The sequence below is a fragment of the Halichoeres trimaculatus genome, unplaced genomic scaffold (assembly GCF_033239565.1).
Source record: "Halichoeres trimaculatus isolate MK-OKI-2021-1 unplaced genomic scaffold, fHalTri1.1 fHalTri1_scaffold_6, whole genome shotgun sequence".
NCBI lineage: Eukaryota > Metazoa > Chordata > Actinopteri > Labriformes > Labridae > Halichoeres > Halichoeres trimaculatus.
In genome coordinates, this window is record NW_027437184.1 from 26,017,369 (window position 1) to 26,038,890 (window position 21,522).

The 21,522-nt window shown below is 40.3% G+C and overlaps 1 protein-coding gene across 6 annotated transcripts in view; it reads left to right on the plus strand.

The window, feature by feature from the left end:
• Positions 1–21,522, plus strand: part of arhgap32b (Rho GTPase activating protein 32b) — a 203,368-nt gene that overhangs the window by 114,946 nt on the left and 66,900 nt on the right. Inside the window, exon 1 of one of the 6 annotated variants that reach the window (XM_074671657.1) lies at positions 13,480–13,755. The exons of 3 other annotated variants lie outside the window; for them this stretch is intronic. In XM_074671657.1, coding sequence (XP_074527758.1) covers positions 13,735–13,755 — 21 coding nt within the window. In that variant the 5' untranslated portion in view covers positions 13,480–13,734. Of the gene's footprint in view, positions 1–13,479; positions 13,756–14,602; positions 14,741–14,813; positions 15,126–21,522 lie in introns of those variants that run through there. 2 more of the 6 variants (XM_074671659.1, XM_074671658.1) reach the window with 2 other exon arrangements.

Sequence of the window (21,522 nt, forward strand, 5' to 3'; positions counted from 1 at the left end):
AGAGGCGCAGAGAGGTAGATGTGGGACAGAAAAGGGGATTGCAGTTGCACAAATATTTTCCATATGTTGATGTTTATTTAACCTTGCTTACCTGCAGCCAACAAAGAGCTCTAATCTGTATATCAAGAAGAGTTCAGCAGAGACTAGGGCTGGGAGATTAATGTAAAAATAACTGTAACCAACATTGAATGACTGATTGATTGATTGAAAATGTTCACTTTAAAAACTGTAAAAGAAAGTAATAAGCAAGAAAAAAACTCATCAAACAGAAGTTGGAACATCGAAACTTTGCAATTTTGCACACAATGTAAGATGTAAAGAAGCAAATTGTTAATTCACCGATCTAACTTCATTTACATCTTCAAAAAGGAGTGGAAAGAAGTAAAACTTATTATTTCCCACCCCTTCTCCATTGTTAATTGACAAGTAAAAAAAGAAAAATCTAGTCATCTAAACTATACAATATATGCCACACATATATTAACAAATATAATATGATATGATATGATATAATATAATATAATATAATATAATATAATATAATATAATATAATATAATATAATATAATATAATATAATATAATATAATATAATATAATATGATATAATGTAATATAATATAATATAATATAATATAATATAATATAATATAATATAAAAAAACCATTACTAAAAATCAAAATCTCAGACTTCCCTGCCATCACATAATGATTATCAAGTTCCGTCTTCAACCTTATATTTTGTAGAAATCCCTTCCTTTTATTTCTTTTCAATGTGGAAAATGTTGAGGCAATGTTTAAGCTCTGCAGACAGACTGTCCAAAATTTAATCCCACAGATTGAAATTGAAAATGTCCCGATTGATGTTCCAACACAAGTGTCTCAGATTTAACTCTCCCCTCAGATTAAAACCCCCATCAACGTTTCTAACTTCTAACCGAGGTAAAACTTCTGTGTCAGTTATTTAGATTATTACCCCTTTGTTTGTCTATCTAATGCACCATCTCCTTAAAATACACTACTGGTTGTGTAGTTACATCACAGGCGGCCAGGTTTCACAAAGCTTGAAGACTGACAGAAAACCAGCAGAAAAGCCACGCAACACTGTCCCATCCAGTCCACTACACACAGTATGTTTACATGCAGATTGAGAAATCAGACTATGAGTTTAGTCAGACTGATAATGGCCTGAACATAGCTGGATAGATTCTCATAGACAGTGTGGTTGCTATTAGACAGTGGTTGGATTCAGCAGGACTGGGAACAAAAGCACAACATGAGCGAAAGGATTCTGTGTCAGTTGTTTGGACACACTTTGGTTACAATAAGGATGATGTTGACCGAAAGTAGTGTGGTGCCTTTTCATAAGGAAAAAAGTTTTTTTCTGCATTAACATTTCAGTATTTAAAATATTTGTTTCGCTTGCAAGAAATCAAAGCTTTTTTTATTTTCTCCTTTTTAAAGATTTTTTTTCCCCACAAAACATTTTCATTCTGGCTGATGTTTTCAATAAGTAATCCTTAATCGTTCATCTGTGCATGTTCATTTCAGTTGCTTGTATCGAAATTTAACAAATATTTACCTCCGCCAAGGAGGCTATGTTTTTTGTTTGTGAACAACATAACTCAAAAAGTAACTAACGGATCTTGATGAAATTTTAAGGAAATGTTCAAAATGGGATAGGGGAGAAGTGATTAAATTTTGGAGGTGATCCAGATCACCGTCTGGATCCAGGATTTTTTTTAAAGGATTCTTTATCATTGTGAGATAGGGCTGTTTTCACCATGTGTTTATAACTCCAAGATAAATGGTCGGATTGCTTTGCAAAGCAATACAAGACAAGGTCACCATAATTTCTGACAGATGTAAAAGTAAGATCCAGATCCTGGCAATATTAAGGATACTGAGATCCAGGATATGAAATATGTACTTGGTCATTATAATTTTCAACTCTGTCAGGAAACAAATTATTGTACAAACCTGCAACTAACACCGAATTGTAGCAGGCAGTCTGCTGAAAGGGAGTATAACATTAAAGTAGGTCTTAAGTGTTGGCGACAATCACAATATGCTTGGTGGAGGTCTGCACTCTCTGAGTGCTTTTCTAGTTTGGAGTAAATTGAGATAAGAGTGGGATAATCATGCATTTACTTAAATCATGGAAGAAGGTTGAATTAATTGTGATTCTGATTGTTGCCACAACCGCCCAGCCATGACAGAGGCTCTAATAAAGATGTTTTTATTAACTAAGGGTCTTGGACACAACTTTAGAATAGAAGAATTGTGTGAAAGGAAAAGGAGAGTGAGCACAGAAGGAAAGGATCAGACCACTTTATTTTTTCATGCTTGTGACACAAATATATTTGACATAAAGCTAATAAACTTATGGTTTTCTGGCTCATATCTTTGTGTGGCTCACAGGAGAAACAGTCAAGCCTTTCTGCAGAAGACAAACATTAAGCTTGAGATGCACTGCTCACACTGATGGAGTAAACAGCCTGATCCTTTAGCATGCACGCCAAAATGACAACCAACCTGCTCAGGAACTGTGAAGCCTACGTACTTTCTGTGGGAAGAAATTGTGATTTGCATTCCTTTTAATTTTTAATTAACCTATTTAATATTACATTTTTCTTTCAAAAGGCAAAACACAGACAGGAAATGCCCTGATGAACCATGCAATGATGACTGAGTGAGCCCAGACAAACGTTTGTTGGTTGCAGCAGCTTTTCATGTTGAAGAATCATCAACCACAACAGTATTTTCAGGCTCTTTGTTTTCTGGGTTCCTGTTGTCGTACTGAGGTCACACACACACACACACACACACACACACACACACACACACACACACACACACACACACACACACACACACACTGAGATGACTGTACTCAACTCTACAACACAAAGCCCTCTGTGTTCATACACAGACAGACCAACCCCTGACACTGGATGTGACAGCAGAAATATTATGCTCCACAGAAATGATGGGACAAAATTTTTTAGACACTAAAAACAGAGTTATTTTTTATTTATATTTTTTTAAATTATTTTTTGCAGGCAATTGTCTGAGAGGGCATTAGAAATGTAATGTGTGTGTGTGTGTGTGTGTGTGTGTGAGGAGACAAAGGCAGAAAGAGCTTTTTGTGTTCCCTCTTGGACAATCATCACGGCCAATCAATCAGTTTAACAGCAGTGAGAGCCGCCCCTCCCCTCTTCTGGTTCATGGTTTTATAAAGGCCGACTTCAGTGTGCAGGAGCATGAGTGTGTGTAGCTGTGTGTACATGTGTGTGTATGTGTGTGGTCATGCGTGTGATAATGATTGACACTCCTCTCAGGCTGGTCACTCTGTTTCTGCTCGGCTGATGTGTCTCTGCCTCGTCTTCTCCCCTCAGTCTCTGACAGAAGCAGTCTGGAGGGGGGGAGGGGTGGAGGCATGCACCCTCACCCATCATCCTCCTTCCTTCTTTCCTTCCTTCCTTCTATCTATCCATCCATTCCTCCATCACTGTCCCGTCTGCATCATAACACAATACGCTCCTTACTGGCTGCTCCCCTCTCACAAAGGACCAGGAAAGGTGCACTGGGATGAATTCCCTCCCCCCTGTGGGACCCCCATCCATCAACTGCAGCATTAAACTGAAGACAGCACACACCCAGGCATGCTGAGCTTTAAAGGCACACAGGCTGAGAGAAAACCCACCATAATAATCTGAATCTTTAAACCACTGAGGATTAAAAACTTGTAGAAATGAGTGAGTGTAAGCGCAGACAGAGCAAACAGTGCCAGTCAAAGAGTGATGTCAGGCCCTCGATCACATGTTCGTCCAGAGGAGCTCACTGCACTCCTTGTGCGCCGAGGATGATGTAACGCTTACACTCATTCTGCCCTTGTTTGAGGAAACAAAAGACCAGCCAGGGAGCACATGAACACACACACACACACACACTCACACAAACATACACACAGAGCCTCATCTTTTATCTGTGTCTAATGGCCGTTACAGCCGGACAGCACGGAGGGCTGGAATCTGAAACTGAACTTTAAAAAAAAATCATAACTGACTAGAAAAGAATGGATTGGATTGCATGAAGAACAGAAACTGGTCTTTACACTGAATTACTGCAGATAAATGAGTACGTGAACAGATGGATCGGTACCTGCCACAGACACAACCCAAGCTTGAAAATATGAGAACAAATGATATCTGAGAAATGCTTTTCAATCTCAAGTGTGCTCAAATGGTAAAGTTTAAGTTTGGGTTTTACTCTCACTGGCTCGTGGCAGAAGGGTTTTCACTTATTTTTAAAAGGCTTTAATCTTGTTAGCCACATGTTGCATTGTTCTCTGTGTCTGAAATATGTGCTATTGCCTCAGTTATGTGCTCGGTGTTGCCTTCAAAAAAACTGACCCCCCCTTCATGAGTTTAGTGAACCTCATGTCCATCCAAGTGCTGATTTTCTGTGTGACGTCCAGTGAGAGGCAAGGAGCCATATCCTCTTTGCAGTTAGTAGCATCATGTTGGCTAACTGTAGCCTTCGTGCTCATGGAGTAGAGTTTCGTCAGCTCAGAATGGTTTCTGACCAGGGAGTCATGTTGAATTTGGTTGGACTCTGCAGTGGACATGTTCATATTTCAGAAATAAACATGAAAAAGTACAATTAAAAGCAAAATCTGGCTCAAAAAGGGTTAATTGTATCTAACAGTGATGCATCGTGGGACATTGGCATTAAAAATCTCAAAACCTTGAATTAAATAAAGAGCATCAAAAAACTTGTATATTTCACTAGTTAAAAAAGTTCTTGCAACTGTTAACTTAATAAACATCATATTCAGCTGTTTTTACTTGTACCTGGTTGTTATGTAGAACGGTGTGACTTTATCTCACTTGAAAGCTGTTTGCTTACCACCATTTAATAACAGAAGAAGAAGAACGAAGTGTACATGCAGGTTGCAGCTAAAACTGTGATTCTGTGAGATTCAGATCTCTGGGCTCTGTGAGGAAATCCCTTGAAAAAATAAATCTAAAAGTGGTCACATGCAAACCTTTCGTGGTGAAACTAGTAGATCTAGATCATATCTATACATAAAACATTTGGGTCTCTCTCTGTCTTTCCTCTGCGTGGGTGCTATTTGTATAACAGTTGAATAGTTTCTAGTGACTGTCACAAAGCGTTTCTAGTTATCAGCACATCCCTGGTGTCAGCACAGATCTTTTTTCTAGCTTGTTGTGCTTTTCAAAGTTGGACCAAAATCAGCATAAGTTTCTCAAGTGTCTCGTACAGTGAGTAAACAAATTACAGCTACAACAAATGCAAATAAGCTGAAATTTAATAAAAGCGAGTTGCACTTTGTGTGAATTATTGTGGCAACACAGCTTTCATTTATTTGCATGCATGGAAGTTCAGAGCCTTTACAAATCAGCGTCATGATGGAGGTGTTTTGACAGTCTTTCAGCCCATAGTTGGCACTGAAGATACAGAAAATCAATTCATACATTTATTTTATCGTAGAAGCAGGAAACTTTCAAAGATCTTTTTAAATCTTTTTGAGTTTTTTTTTTTTTTGCTCCTTTGCCTTTGTTGGACAGCACTGCTCAAGAAAGACAGGGGAGGGTAGTGGTGGGTGAGCATCAAAGAGTCAAAGCCAGGTGTTGTACCTACTAGGGCTAGGATGATATGCTAATCTCACGATTCAATTCTATTACGATTTTTGGGGTGCCAATTCGATTTAAATTGCAGTTCTTTGATATTTATAATTTTTGAGATTTTAAGTTTGTTTTTTTTAACAGAACCATGTGAAAAAGTTAAATGATGGTGATAATGTCTGCTGACTGTATCAGGAGCCATATTTTCCCATAAAATGCCAATCACGCAAGTCAGAGAGACACATTTCACCCTCTGCTGGAGAAAAGTGGGAACTTTTTTTTCCAATCCAGTTCAACAAACAAAGACTGAAATGAAGAATTTACATTTGAAAAAAAAAATTTGTCAAAGGATCCTGATTTTCATATTGTCAAATGATTTTTTTCTCCCACCCCTAATACCTATAGCTGATGAGTTGGGGACTGTTGCCTCAGCATACCAAACACCTGCCCCTCACCTGCCCCAGCTGAGCTGAATCCTTACATGCATCTTTATCCGAAAGCACACAAAATCTTCACTTTTTACCTCATTTCTCTGTTTGCTGAGTTCTACAGACCTGGGTTTACTTTCATACAGCTGTAGTAACCCAGATTTCAGCTGACGTGTGACTTGCTGAATCTCACAGTACAGCTGCAGTTAAAAGACGTGAGCAGACTCTCCAACATCGAAACATTCTGTACATGTTTGCATGAACATTACATGTTTGTGAAGTACATCAGTCCTGTAAACAGATGTACAAACATGTACCAGGAGTGATGTTCGTGTTCCTGTCTGCTGTTTGGACTCCATCCACCTAACTGGCCTCCATCCAGTCAGCAGGAAACTCTTCCAGCCAAACTCCTGCTCCATACTCTCTCTTGTTATGGCATTTTCAGCTTGGCTGGTCTGATTTATTCCTCTTTCCGTCTTCACACTTCACAAACTGTCCTCTCCTCTCCTACCTGACCTGGGGGGGCCTCCGGCGGGGGAAATGCCTGAACGTGGGAACATTAACTGCTGGAGGAACCGCTCGACTCCAGGAGCGCTGAAAGCATGTAAGGAACGTCTCGCCCCTTCATGGCCTCCTGGAAATAAAGAGAAGAAACGGCTGAATCAAAATGCCTCTCTGGATATCGACATGTTTTTGGTGTTTGCTACATTCCATTCGTCCTCTGAATCCTTAACATGGAGGCACTGTGAAGACACGCACGTCATGACCTTTGTTTGTCCCTTTTACTTACATCATGAGACAATGGTGTGTGGTTGTAATGAGCTTTCAGCTGATAATGAGCTGAGATAACAGCAGTGACCAGAGTGAATTAACAAGAGGGACGTATTGACTGTGTGCCCCTGCACTTTGAGGTAGAAAAGCATTCATGCTCCTCTTGGTACTGCTCTATCTTTAGGTCAACCTGTGGAAGCTGTGGTTTGTGTACATCAGAGCCCAGCCTGAAAGCTCCTGTGTAAAGATTGACCTGGTTTTCAAACAGACTGAAATTAGTCCTGGTGCCTCTTTAAGACCTGCAAAAGCAAAGAAGACCATTAGCTCTTTGACTCAACAAGCTAATTGTTTGCAGTCGATCACAACTGGCTGTGTAGTCAAGTATTACTGCTGGAAGATTTGTTCCCTTTTTCCTTTATGTTTTGTCAGATCCTGTGCTGTATGAATAACCTACAAAACATGTGAATTGTCACATTTCTTCTGTAGAGGGAAAACATCACAGGTGTTTTTAATGAGTGCTGATTATTACAGAACCATGTTGAATCTAGATGCCTTTCCAAACAAACACAAAAAACTCTTTTGTCCTTTATTTTAGTTTGAACTGGATCACATTGTTCTTTGAGCTTTCTTTTTGTGTGTGTCTGTTGTCATGCTGATTGTTTGTTACTGGTGTTTTCATTTACTGATACCATTGTGGAGGCAGTTTGATGTGTGCAACACTCAAGTCCAAGGCAGATCTCCCTGATTTGACAAAGTCTATCCTATTCATATCTCATTATTGTGACTGAATTGTAGTTTATTAAATTCTGCTGTATCTGTATCTATTATCCTGTATCTGGACGATACCAGCCTTGTTTCAAAGTACTTGTAAATTGAGTCAAGAATCTTACCTTAAGTAAGGACGTCCGACTGGCAAACTGTGCCGTGCTTAAGCACGCTTCAGGCCTAAAGCATGTTTCAAATGGCCAGTGTGACCACAACTGTGCCGTGCTTGAGCACAATTCACTTCTCTGCTTTGGCACGCTTTGGAGAGGTGGGCTTCGGCACGGTTTACGTCATGCAGCAGCACAAGCACGCGGACAGGGTATGTGATCCATTACGTATAAACGCCGCGAACACATCTCTCGACAATCATTTTAAACGAAGTGGGCTGTAAGAGGGCTGTGTCTTACAAAAACGACTTACCATAAGTCAAAAAGTCTCTAAAGTTGTAGCAGTGCTCTCTGTGTCTCATTGTGCTGACTCTGATGTGATCGCGCTTCATGTAAACAGACACTTCACGATGATGTAGGCGGGCCGTGTGTGTGTGTGATACCCGCTAAAGTCTAGTTCATATTGGGGTAGTGTGACCGCTGGCCGTACTCTCCAGCTGGGGAACAGCCATGCAGGGGGGTAATGGTGCTTAAGCACGGCACAGTTTAGATGGCCAGTGTGGCCATGCCCTTAGTCCTCCTCGCCACTAGTTGGCACTACATTGCTGTGGTTTGACACCACGACAAATGTGCGTCAGGTCCTGTGTGAACCAGCATGAATGAACTAGGAAGAGTTAACATTTGAACTTTTTTATTTTGCACTTCAGTTTATTTAAAAATCACGTAAACGCTGACGGTTGTTAGTTGTATTTTGCACTGTTGTTACTTTGTTGAAAACAAAATGTAAACTCGGAGAGAGCTCTGTCTTTGTTCTAAATGATGCTTCACTGTTTGTTGAAATTTTATGTTTTAAAAGTACCAGTAGTATTGTTACTCAATACAGGTGAGTACTCAGGAGGGAATAATTGAACTGGTATTGGTCTAAAAAAAATTGGTATCGAACATCCCATTTTACTGTAGAGTAGAGTGAATGTATCATTCACCTCAGTTTGATGTTTGGTATTACTTTTTGATTCAAAATAAAATGATACTAGTTAGTTTTACTGCTATGTTTATGATTGCACAAGAGGTCATGAAGGATTTTTGAAACGGATGCAGATTCCTTTGTTGGAGTTTAGGGATGGGTACCTTTCACATTGGAAACGATACGGTACCAATGGACGGTACCTGGCAATCGGTACCGGTACTCAACGGTACTGATTTTCAGTACTTTTTAGGTGTTCATGTGGTAAAAAATATCAATTTGTTTAATAACAAAATATATTTTTTTAAATTTAACATTTTTATTCCTCAATATGTAACCTTGCAATGCTGTGTTCATGTCCAGCATGGAAAATCACCTACTCTTTCACTCCCTCACAATCACAAAGATGCATTTAGGTACCTAAACATGGTACCTTTTGATTTTACATGAATCGGTACCCGGTACTTTTGACAGAATTCGGTCAGATCCTTTAAATGTACCTAATTCAGTAAATCCCAATTGGAGTTGCATAGAAATCACAACTTATTTAAAGACTGTGCTGTTTTACAGTACAAGGTGTTTCATCCCTTGCTTGTAGTTTTTAATGGCCACCAGTCTGTATGTCTGCAGCTCATGTAGCAGAACATAAAAACCATTTGAGTCTAAAGCAGAAAACATGGCAGTATTTTTTCTTTAAATATGTTTTTCTTTTGATTAAGCATCTATCTGAGAAGCTTTGCATTTTTATGCAGTATGAACACCACATTGAAAAAGATCTTCTTTATTCCTGCTTTAAATGCTCTGGGGCCATATTGCTTAACCTATTTTTTCTCCTCTAGTGGTCTTGAAAAGCCTCATATCTGTGGGTCTTTAGTGCTTCCACAATCTGTGTGTGAGCACACGCACTCACAGTAAACAAGTCTTACTATAATGGGATTTATTTTGTGAACCAGCTCCAAGCCATGATCTCATCCCCTCACAGCGCTCTGTGTCTGACTTGAAATCCCATTGCTCTGCTCAGCGCCTCACTACATCACTTTTTATAGTGTTAGTAATGATTCTGGATGCAGCTCCCTCACACGTCCTCCTTCAGCTCTGAAGCTCTGCAGTGAAGCCCCGCAGGCAGTCCTGCTCCAGAAAACCCTCCAGTTCTGCAGTCTGACAAAAATACCACAGCATGAAAACAGTGTCAGGGGAGACCAGCCGTGATATTCAATCACTACAGAACTCTCCTATTATTCCACCATATCCACCCTCTTTTTTGAGACTGAGGCATTAGTGACTCCTTTTTCTCTACCAGTGATGAATCACCATCAGAGATCTGAGTCAGGGTCTTCATGTTCTTCAGTCTGACTAATAGACTGAGGTCATTTTTCCATCAGATGCCCAATCAAACTGATTAAACAGAGCAGTTTTGCTGTTTTGGCTTTGTGTAACACTACTTGTAGCAGTCTTTGTTAGTCACTCGAGTCATAGTGCCCGGGATTTTCCATTTTTTTATTTTTTGACTTCTTTTTTTGTGGTAGACAAAAGCACAGTGGTGTCATGAAGAATTCACACCAAGTCTGCCACTTTATACTGCTTATTATTTGTTATTCAGTGTACAGAGCTGATGTGGTTCTGAGTCTGTAGTGTAGAGTTTAGCCAATTCGTTCATTACTTAAAAGTATACATCCATCAAATCATTGCAGCAAGTATCTGATGAAGTGGCCATTAGTCTCAGCAGCAAATTTTGTTAAAAGCTAATTGATGAGTCATGGACTGAACCGGCGTTTCCACTGCGGCGTCAGCCATTAGTCTTGGGAGTCTTGTATTTGGTCAGAAGTCTCTCTACATCTCACAAGGACTGCATCTGGAGACGGTACCTCTAAAAATATCCTCAGCTTGAGCTCAAGTTTCAGTATTTGTCCTCGTAGGTGGACCTGTTCTACAGCAATGTGATGACATCCACTTTGAAACCAAGTTATAAAACAACATCAAGTGTTTGAATTGACAAACTATGAAACACTACAACTAGATATGACCTTCATCACATAGAAACAGCTCACAAGACACTGCAACAGTTTTATTCCGAAAACAGACTTTTCTGTCTCATGAAAGACAAGAGATGCAATAAGCTGATTAAAATGCAATGTGAGCATGAAGCCATCCGTGTCATCAGGGGACGACATGGATACTATTCATTGGACTGTGTGCCATTTGCAGAAAATCAAGCTGATAAAGATAACAAAGACACCACATTTTTCAGATGGTCAGTCATTCAGTCATCTAAATCAGGATTCACCACTGTGTTGGTCAACGTGTGCCCCATTGATGAGCAACAGCTAACGAGCCAGGAGCCGCTGCATCGTCAGTTCAGTGCTTCCTTACTTACTGCTGATTCAGAGGATTGTTTTTATTGGGCAGAAGAAGAAACTCAGATTAGTTAATGTGATCAAATGTGAAAGAAAATGTCATTAATGGGAGTATTTACTCTATCTGGGAAACATGCAGTTTGTTCCAGAGACACTTTAAGACAAGAAACAAAATTTCTTAACTCATTTGAAAAACTGACAGGAAAAACTTTCAGGAAATAACAACAACAACAAAAAAAACATCCATACTGGGACACTGAATGTTGGCTGTTGGTTTATGTTTTTCTTCTCTTGACTCAAAAATTTAAGCAGCTTGTCTTTGTGTCCTGGCATGCCAGGTAGTATAGGAGTACAAGTGTGAGAAGACTGAGAAGAAATTTAACAGACGCGGAGAAGTACTGGTTCTATGCATGTTTCCCTTGAGCTTACAAAATCAAACAGGAAACCAACAAATTTCAATACTGGTGTGTTTTTTTTTCTTCTAAAAGTTAATGGAAAGTTAAAGGTGGCACACGAGAACCATTGGAGCAGCAGCCTGGATAATGCCCTGTTATTATCAAGTAGCCATGCTTTAAAGTAGAGATGCATCGATACCCATTGGTGTTATCGGTGTATTGATGCCCCTCAAGGCTCGATCTGTATCGGTGGGAAGAGATCCATGGTGCCAGGCAAACAGCTCTCTGCCTTTTTGGGTTTTTTTTACCAGCACACTTTGCTCCTTGATTTAAAATGTTGCCTCTAATGCACTTTCTTTTTTTTTTTTTTTTTGCTGCATTACCTGTCAACAGGGTTTAAAAGTTTACATTTGAAAAGAACTTGTTCATTCTAAAGAATTGTTTTGATGGAAAACATTAAATATTTCATAGTTTAGATAAATGTTAACTTCAGTTTGTCTGTTGGTCTGTGAACAACATAACTCAAAAAGTAGCAAATGGATTTTGATGAAATTTTCAGGAAATATTCAAAATGGAATAAAGAAAAAGTGATTCAAGTTTGGAGGTGATCTGGATCACCGTCTGGATCCAGGATTTTTTAAAAGGATTCTTTATCATTGTGAGATAAGACGGTTTTCACCATATGTGTACATAACTCCACCATAAATGGTTGAATTGCTTTGCAAAACAATACAAGACAAGGTCACCATAATTTCTGACAGATGTAAAAGTATGATCCAGATCCTGGCAATATTCTGGATACTAAGATCTGGAATATGAAATATGTACTGGGTCATCATAATTTTCAACACTGTCAAGAACAGTTTATTGTACAAACCTGCAACTAACACCAAACTGTAGCAGACAGTCTGCTGAAAGGGAATATAACATTGTTTTTCTAGTTTAACATTGTTATCAGATCTGCATCAGTATCAGTCGATACCAAAGCCCAGGTATCGGAACCAGAAAAGTTGGATGAGTGCATCCCTACTTTAAAGCTAACCCTGAGTTAGCATGATTATCTCTGAATAGAACCATCAAAACATTGTCGTTTTTTTATAACTTGAAATCTACAACATCTGAGAAGTGGATATTTGTAACTTTTGCGAACTATTTGTAACTAAATCCCTAAAAGTGGCAGCTGTGGCATGGCGTCTTGAGTCGGTTTTGAATTGATCAGACGGCCAGTTGAACCCTCAGTCTTCATGCTAAAGTGTCTTAAAGCAAAACACTGAACCCCCTGTTCTCCTGAAAGCACAGTCGTCATTGTGTGGATGTGTTTGAATCTCAGAGGAGCAGTAGTGTGCAGCCCGGTGCTGTGTGTTAGTGTGAAGGAGAGAATGGATGTGACATGTAGTAGTTTAAGAGCACTTTGTGTTTGGGAGACGAGAAAAATGTTACGTAAGTGTAACTTTTGATTTACCGTCAGAAGTTTTGGACTAGCTGCACATCAGATAACCTCCCTGTAAGTTTCTACCTGCCCGTGTTGAGTGCAGTTTCTGATCCACTGTTACTTTTCTTTTTCACCAAGATAATACTTTTATAGTATTAGTCTGTAGAAAGTTTGGTGCCTTTTGGAAAAGGCCTGAGAAAAACTGTGCAACTCCGTTTTTTAATATTTTTACCAATAAAATAAAGCACAGCGAGACACAAAAGTCAAAGGATCAAACATTCTCCTGAACAGCTTAAGCATTATTGGAGTAGATTTGCACGACCTGCAGAAACAGCAGTGGAAAAATCTGCAAGTAAAGATCTATTGTCAGGGAAAAAAAAACCTGCAGGATCGCAACCACTGTTCACTCCACTGCTGAATTTCTTGCAGAATCCAGTTTGTATGAAATCCCACATTTCTACACCCGGAACGTGATGATTGTTTGTGTTTCTGCAGTTAAGTCAGAAAATCTTTACGTCTCCCGTATCCCTCTTCCTGAACATCATCTGACCTCCCTTTGTGCTCTGTGATGAATCCAGTCGACCGGTCAGTGGCACACAGTGGCACAGAGGAGCAGAGCAGCGCTGGATGAACTGGGTCATCTTTGGATTATCATTCTATATTCATAAGCAGAGTTGTAGTCGGGAATGATCTGATGCTTCGCTCCAGCTATATGAGAGGAAGGACTCGTCTTACTCGCTGCTTTTCCTGGAAAACTGGAATAGCTTCAGCTCGATGCTGACTGTCAGATCACTGCTCGGCCTCTTTGGTAGCAGGTGTGCTGACAGGAAGGAAGTCTTTTAAAGTTTGTATCACGCTCTGTTTAGGAATGAAGTTCCTGGCAGTCAAAGTAAGTATGCAAACTCAAAACCTAAAGTTAGTTAAAATTTTAATCTGTTGTTTTTGATTTTTTTAATTACTAAGACTGAACTTTGTGTTCCCAGCTGCACAGGGAGAGTTTTTGTCCCACTCTTTATCGTTGTGGTCTCTCTTGGCTCCTCTGGTCGTCCTCCTCTGAGAGGCTGCCGGCTGTTTGTTTGGATTTCCACTCTCCTCTCCAGCAATAGTTCTTTTTAATCCGTCTCATGTGTGGATGGCACTTATGAAGTCATGGCCGCTGATGCAACCTACACTTTTCTTTCCTTTTTTTTTGAGGGCTTTGGCTGCAACCTGAGAGCAGACATGTTTTTAAAGCTATATTTCGGGGACTCTATTTGGACGTTGCATGTGTGGTGGATTGAGAGCTTCCACAGTCTGTGGTTATTTATTGTGGAGGAGTTTTTAGATGCAGGGTTTGCCTCAGAGTAGCTGCATGCTGTTCTCTGCATTTGCAAGCATCACTTATTGAGAAAATGACTTAATGTGCTTCGAGGTGTGATTCCTGGACAGCCTTTGACTCTTTTAATTTGCAAGATTGCAGATTTGAAATGCCACGGAGCACAGAGTCGACTGCACATGTGGAAGGAAATACAACCACTCTCCTGCAAGTGCACCCCCTGCCCTCTCCTCCTCTGCTCATTTTCCTTTTTCTCTCCCTCCCTCTGTCCATCCCTGCTCTTTGTCCTGGGGACGCACCAACCAGAGAGGGGGAAGAGGAGGAGAGAAGGGGGAGGGGTGAAGCAGCATGTCAGACACAGGAGAGGAGGGAAAAGGGAGAGAATAGCATGTGGCGAAGGGGCAGGGAGAGCAGAGCGTGAGGTCGGCAGAAGAACAGGACTGAAAGAAACCTCTTCTTTTGTTCTTGTGTCTTCTTTTCTTCACCGCTAACTGCTGCACACTAAAGTGGAGTTGCGAAGGAAGCAAGCAGGAGAAATTCAGGATGGGGCATCACAAAGGTAGGATGGGACAGAGGGCAAAATGGAGGAGATGAAAGCTGTCCTGTTTCAGAATCCACCTCCTCCTCCACCTCTCATCCTCTCTTTCTCTCCACCATCTCTGCTGCTACCTCCTCCCGCCTCCTCCTGTCTGTGTATCGCACTCTGAGGAGCTTACACTGTGTGTGAAAGAAAGTACAGAGCTGACATTTACGTCCCACCGAGGGGAATTGTGTTCCGCACTGGTGAAACAGGACTCTGCGAGACGGGATGTACGCTCTCACACTCGCACAGAGAAATAGAGGCTGAAGACAGGTGCTGGAGTGTTAAGAGGGGGGCTCGACCGAGGCGGCATGAAGAGAAGTAAAGTGTAGGAACTTAAACAAGGAAGGAGTGAAATCCAGCTGTGAGTACTGAGCGTCTTTCTGTCCTTCTCTCTGAGCAGTTTCTTTCATTTCTCTGCTGCTGGTCTGCAGTTATCAGATCAGTGCTTCCCCCTCGTCCTTGTGTGCCTGCAGGACTCATCAGGAGTGCTCGTGTCTGAAGCATGGCTGTACATTTCAGCTTTTTGTCCCCCTGCAGAAAGCTTTGTTGGGAAATGGTGCAACTTTACCTCTTTTCCTCATTATGCTTTGAATTTATCTCGCTTTGGGCTGCTTAATGAGTTTTCTATTGTGATGCAAACAAGCAGCAATCAGACCACACATCGGAGTCTTTTTATGTAACTTTTTTAAAACTTTGATTCCTCTGAGTCCCAGTCTCCTCTCTTTGGTCAGTCATCTTGTCTACCTGCCTGTGTTTCCATTGTTTCCATAAAGTAGTGTCTGAACCTGACCCCAGTCTTTCCAGATGAGCTCACTCCTAAATATTTAGTCTCTTTTTTATATATACATATAAAAGTCAAACTCCTCTTGTTGTATTATCTAGAGCTTTTAGTGAACCCTGGTCTGATTGCAGCCCCCCTTTCCTGGGGCTACAGGGACAGTGTGTGCTCGTGCAGCGCAGGTTGGACTCAAATCAAATTATAATGTGGTGTGTTGTGTGCAGACCAGACAACAGGCCTGGAGCTGCAGACAATCTTTCCAGTAGGACACTCAGTTTGGGTGCTCAGGATCTGGACCGTCTTGTCTTGAGTTGTAATTTGATAAACAGCGTTCTTAAAGCGGAAGCATTTGCTGTAGTGTATTATCCTCTGCTTAAAATAGTGTGGCTCTAAGTACAGACTCATGAATGGCTCCAAACATGTGGGCTCTGTTAAATGCAGCTGGGGGTAAGTTAATGTACACTTCCTTTTGTAGAGTCCGTCTCCAATATATCTTCAGATTTTAAGAGCTGGGTCAGCAGATGTAGATCAGACTGTGTGATGTGAGGCATGTTGCTACATATAACTTTCATATCCTCACAGTAAGCCTCTTTATTTAAAACACCTTGGGAAAAGTGGAGCTGTGTGAGTGCACTCTGTCCGTCGTGTTTTTGGAAGCAGAGGCGAACGAGAGAAACTATTGATTTAAAAACCCTGCTGCTGAAAAGGAAGCTGAAAATTATTATTGAGTCCTGTTTCTTAGATTTCTGCAGGGACAAAATTAATGATACTCAACGTTGGCTAAATTAGTGTTGTTGAACTTTAAACCTTCAAACTTGATGTCCATTGAGTTTCTAGATTGTTTTGGTCATGTATTGAAACTTTATTAATTCTGTGGCAAACTTTGATTCATGAAATTTCACCTACCCTAATGCTTACAGAGTGTTAAGAATTACCCATTTAAACTGGTGTACTGGAATGTAACATTCACGTGTATATACCTTTAAGGCCGGATGTGATGTGTGGGTCATTTCAGATGGTGTCACCACTTTCCAGTCATGTGACTGATGAAACTTGCTGTGATTCACTGTAACACAGAGAGTGGAAAGATTTTGTACATTTTTTTTCAGTTTACGACTGTTTTTTTTTTTTTCACAGCTAAGATAGATGACGCTGTCTGACCTGACCATAGACTGTAAAAAAACGGGTGTAGTCTCCCTGATGTCACCTGTCTGTTTCTGAAAAGGAAAATGAAGCAGATCGGCTGTCGCAGCCATACTGGTAGTGGCAAGGGCTTCGAGTACAGCTATAGGGTGCCTTCCGATCACGTGACCCTGTGCTGTGCCTCTGATTGGGCGAGCTTCCGATCTTAATATCCTCTGAACTGCCAAGTTCAAAATTCATCCCCCGTACAGTGTTTGCAGATGATAAAATTAGCGACTCAGACAGGAGACATTTTTTGAACCAGGCTGTAAATAGGTTAATTTCTGCTTTGAAAATGGCTTTTTTTGGCTTGGTGTGTCTGTGACTTCCAGTGCTTCCTGAGCCGGCTTCAAGCAGACACTTGAGAAACAGCAGATTTTAGCACTCCTACATCATCTCATATTCTTAGACCTGAGGTTGCCACCTGGACCTGACGTGTGAAAAACATATGTGTCTTCTGGTCTTAAAGGACTATCCATGAAAATATTGCATCAACTCTACATGCATGCAAAGGTGCTGCTAATGCTAGTACACTTTGTTGGCACTTGGTGTGTTTTCAGGTTAGCATTCTCTCAGTGTTCGTCCTTTATTGTCTTTTGAAGAGTGCTGAGTTGTCTGAGGATTGCTCCTCTGGAAAACAAACAGGCCGTGTCAGTGAAACTGTCAAAGACTCTAAATAAGGCTGTTTCAGGCTGGAAGTGGAAGATTTTCTGGCGCTCTTCTGTTTTACTACCGTTGGCTTTTATGGTTCATTGGATTGGTTTCAAACAAAACAAATGATTTGACAGTCATTGAGAATCATTCAACAAACATTTGAATTCCTGTTTCAAAGTCAAAGTGTCTAATAGAAACATTGTAAAGGTCTTTATTTATTACCCAACTGTAATTGTTGCTGTGCTGTCTTTTCCAGCATTAGGGGTTCTTTCTGCTGTGCTTCAAAGTCTTGAGCAGATTGAGGTCAGGCCAGATGTTTTGTCTGAGATTTCTGATGTTATGATTGGTTTTAATGTGTCACATCAGCACCTGTGGCTTCCTGTTGCTGATGTCTGTTCACAATCAGGTGTTTCTGGATATTCAGAGAAAGAAATCTGGCATTTCACTTTCAGATACTCATGAAACAGCAGAATAAAGCCTTTAAAGGTTGACTTACAGAAATGATTGAGAATAAACAAAGAAAAGTGTTGTGTAAGAGCACAAGTTAACTCTAGCTTCTCTGTTGTCATTTACGCAAACCTACAGAGAGCAGAAAGAGGAAGTCTGCAGCCACTTTTGACAAAGATTAAACAAACCGATGAAATGAGAGACTTTTATTGTTGAGAATTGATTGTACAGAATACTTTATGATGTTAAGAGTCCCCCTTGACAGAAAGCTGGTGACTGGAGGCATTACAGAGTCTGATTAGATAGTGTCTGACCTCATGAGTTAGTGTCTTCTCCAGTGAGGTAATACTGCCGTCCTGGCTGACGTAAACTTAAGTCATTAGAGTGAGGGCTGCTGGGAATTCTGTTAGCTGATGTCATCTGTCTTTGTGCCCAGGCTGTGATCGATCGGAGGGAAGATCATGTAAATTTTCAGTAGACATCGCAGATTTAAAAAGGAGCTAATTAGCTAAGACTGCAGCATATCCAGCACGGCAGGTAGAGCCAATCACACACGATGATGACAGTTTTTACCAGTGCTGTGTGTACTCACAGACATACTCAGAGTAGTAGCGAGGAGGACGTGCTGTCAATGAGAAAAGAGTATGAAGCAGCTTCATAATGTGTATGAGGATCACACAGGTTGCTCACCAGTTGAATTCTGGTTACATGATATAAATGTCATCACCTCTGCCCACACACTGGCAGCTTTTACCTGCTGTGTTCTCACATTAACTCACCCTGGATCCTCGTGGAAATGTTACCACAGGCGGAAAAAAACGGTGTAAAGTCAAGGTGAGAAATTTGACTGTTTGCGTTCACACATGCAGCTCACCCAAAACACTGGAGGAGATATGCAAAGAGTTCAGTGTATATGTGAGTAAAACTGCTGACTACTCCTTTAAATCAGTGTGTTCACACAACGCTGTGTGCTTAAACACACTAAAGACTGAGCAGCTACCTAGTAACTTTAGTAGTTTTCTTACACCTTAGCCTTTAGCCAGCCTTAGTTTTTTGGTAGCCTTTTTTCTGGTTGTATCCTGTTATACAGTCACAATAAAGGCTTACAATTCAACAGAACAGGTCAAGCTACAGGGGAGGCCCAAAGTTTTCAGGCTACAACAGATCAATGGAAGTATCTTTATGGTACCATTTGGATACCTGCCAAACATTTTTACATTATGTGACCCTCACCTTTAGCTTAAATTCACTTCATTACCTCTGCCAAGGAGGTTATGTTTTAGGGAGATTTTCTCTGTCTGTTTGTCTGTGAACAACATAACTCAAAAAGTAACGGACAGATCTCAATGAAATTTTCAGGAAATGTTCAAAATGGGATAAGGAAGAAATGATTAAATTTTGGAGGCGATCTGGATCACCGTCTGGATCCAGGACTTTTTTTAAGGATTCTTTATCATTGTGAAACAGGGCTGTTTTCCCCATATGTGTATATAACTCCACTATAAATGGTGAAATTGCTTTGCAGAACAATACAAGACAAGGTCACCATAATTTCTGACAGATGTTAAAGTACGATCCAGATCCTGTAAATATTCTGGATACTAAGATCTGTAAACTGAAATATGTACTGGGTCATCATAACTTTCAACACTGTCAGGTAACAAATTATCATACAAACCTGCAACTAACACCAAATTGTAGCAGACAGTCTGCTGAAAGGGAGTATAACATTAAAGTAGGACTAAAGTGTTGGTGACAATCACAATATGCTTGGTGGAGCTCTGTGCTCTCTGAGTGCTTTCCTAGTGTTAAATTTGTTCTTTTTTTTAATGGCTTATGTTCATCAGGGTTTTCAATAAGCGCTGCCTTTCTGCTGATCATACAGATACTTCTGTCTTATGACTTTCCCGTAGTCTGAAGCTAAGTTTGAAATTTTAATGTAACAAAATATAAGACTTTAAGTGAGCAGGGCTGCAAAGTCATTCATTCTTATGCAACAATGTGGAATCCAATGGAAACACACAGTAAGTCTGGATATATGCATTGTCGCCTTGTTTTATTACTCAACAACAGTTTAGATGTGTGTTAAACTTCATATTTCCATCACAGTTTTGAACAATGTACCAATGCAGATAACTACTTGTATCATGTTAGCATATGGAATTTGCAGCAGCTCAGCTCACAGCCCACAAAACCAGGTTGAAAGTGCTGGAGACGTAATCTTTGACATGAAACTGCTGTGTTTAGTGTTTTTACTGGTTTTATCACATACATGTTGGAAACAGAGAGAGTTAAACCTTTGGCTCCTGTTAAACAAAACAGGTATTTGGATATATTGTGAGGATTTAAAGCCAGCTGTGTGTTGATCTCTGCGTACGGTGATGCTTACAAAACAGAAGAGTAGACTTTTGGTCGACTTTGACAAACTACCCAAAAATATTACAGTGCAGGATGGTAAGGGGCAAACATTATAGAAACTTTATCTTGGGTGATAAACCTTTAAGACACATTTCTATTAAAGCCTTTTGAGCCTGCAGAGCTTTACATTCTTCTACAGCCTTCTCTGCAAACAGTAACTTTTTTTTCCCACATGATGTCTTTGTTTGTTTCTACAGGAGCTCGTCAAAACACTGACTCTTGTCTCCACAGTCACAGCTGGTCACTGGGCAGCTGCTCTTTCCCTAAAGTCGGAATCCAAACCTCAAACCCTCATAATTAAATGAAAGAAAGCTGTGCTGAACTCTGCTTTGACATCTGCCTCTATAAACTCTTCTAAACGTTGCTTTTATTACTCTGGAGACTCCTCTGTTGAGTGAACAGCTTTTTTCGCCCGTGCATCGAGTACAAAACATTTCTGTGTTGTTGTTGCTTCACTGAACAACACAGAGGTAATTAGGTCATTTGCTGTCGTACTAGTTTGTGTCTCTGAAAAGCGACACAGACACTGGAGAGGAAGCTGTTGTTCAGTGAAAGAACTATTTACCATCAGGCCTCCATTAACACTCTGTTTAATGAATCCTCCTTTAATGGGAACAAAACCACTTCCATGTGTTGTGCCCCGCTCACGGGCACCATGACATCGATCAGACAGTGTTTGTTCAGAGGATCTCGAGAACAGTTTCATGCTCTCAGTTTGTATGTGCTGCGAAAGCAGAACTAAAAAAACATTTAACCTAAAAAGTGAAGCAGAGAAGAATAGAGAAAGAGGGAATATCAAAGCATTAATAAGAAAAAGATGAGTGCGATGAAGCGAGCGCTCACAGGCCTGCAGCAGAGAGACAGAAAGAGCAGGTACTTCAGTTTCAGTGGCTTTGAACAATATCCCCATTGTTTCTGATGAGACTGCCTCTGAACTGAAACTAATTGTTTATGTGTGAAGACAGCAGAACCGAGACACACGTTATTGAATTGTTCTCTAGGTAAAATATGTCCAGTAGGGTTTATTTCAGGGAAAGAACAAAAAGAAATCATGGCTTCAGCTGTTTTGTTTAACTGGCTTTTTGTTACTGTAATGTACAATTTTTAATCTAAGTAATCTTTTATTGTGACGTTTTGAATAAACAGGTAAGTAAATAAATGTTTGCTTTGTAAAGGTGTTTAGTATAAAATGGGAAACAGATGTTTGGAAATCATGAAGTCAAAATGAGCCACATCACAGATCTGGTTAGGTGTGCATGGAATGAGATAAATATGTAGT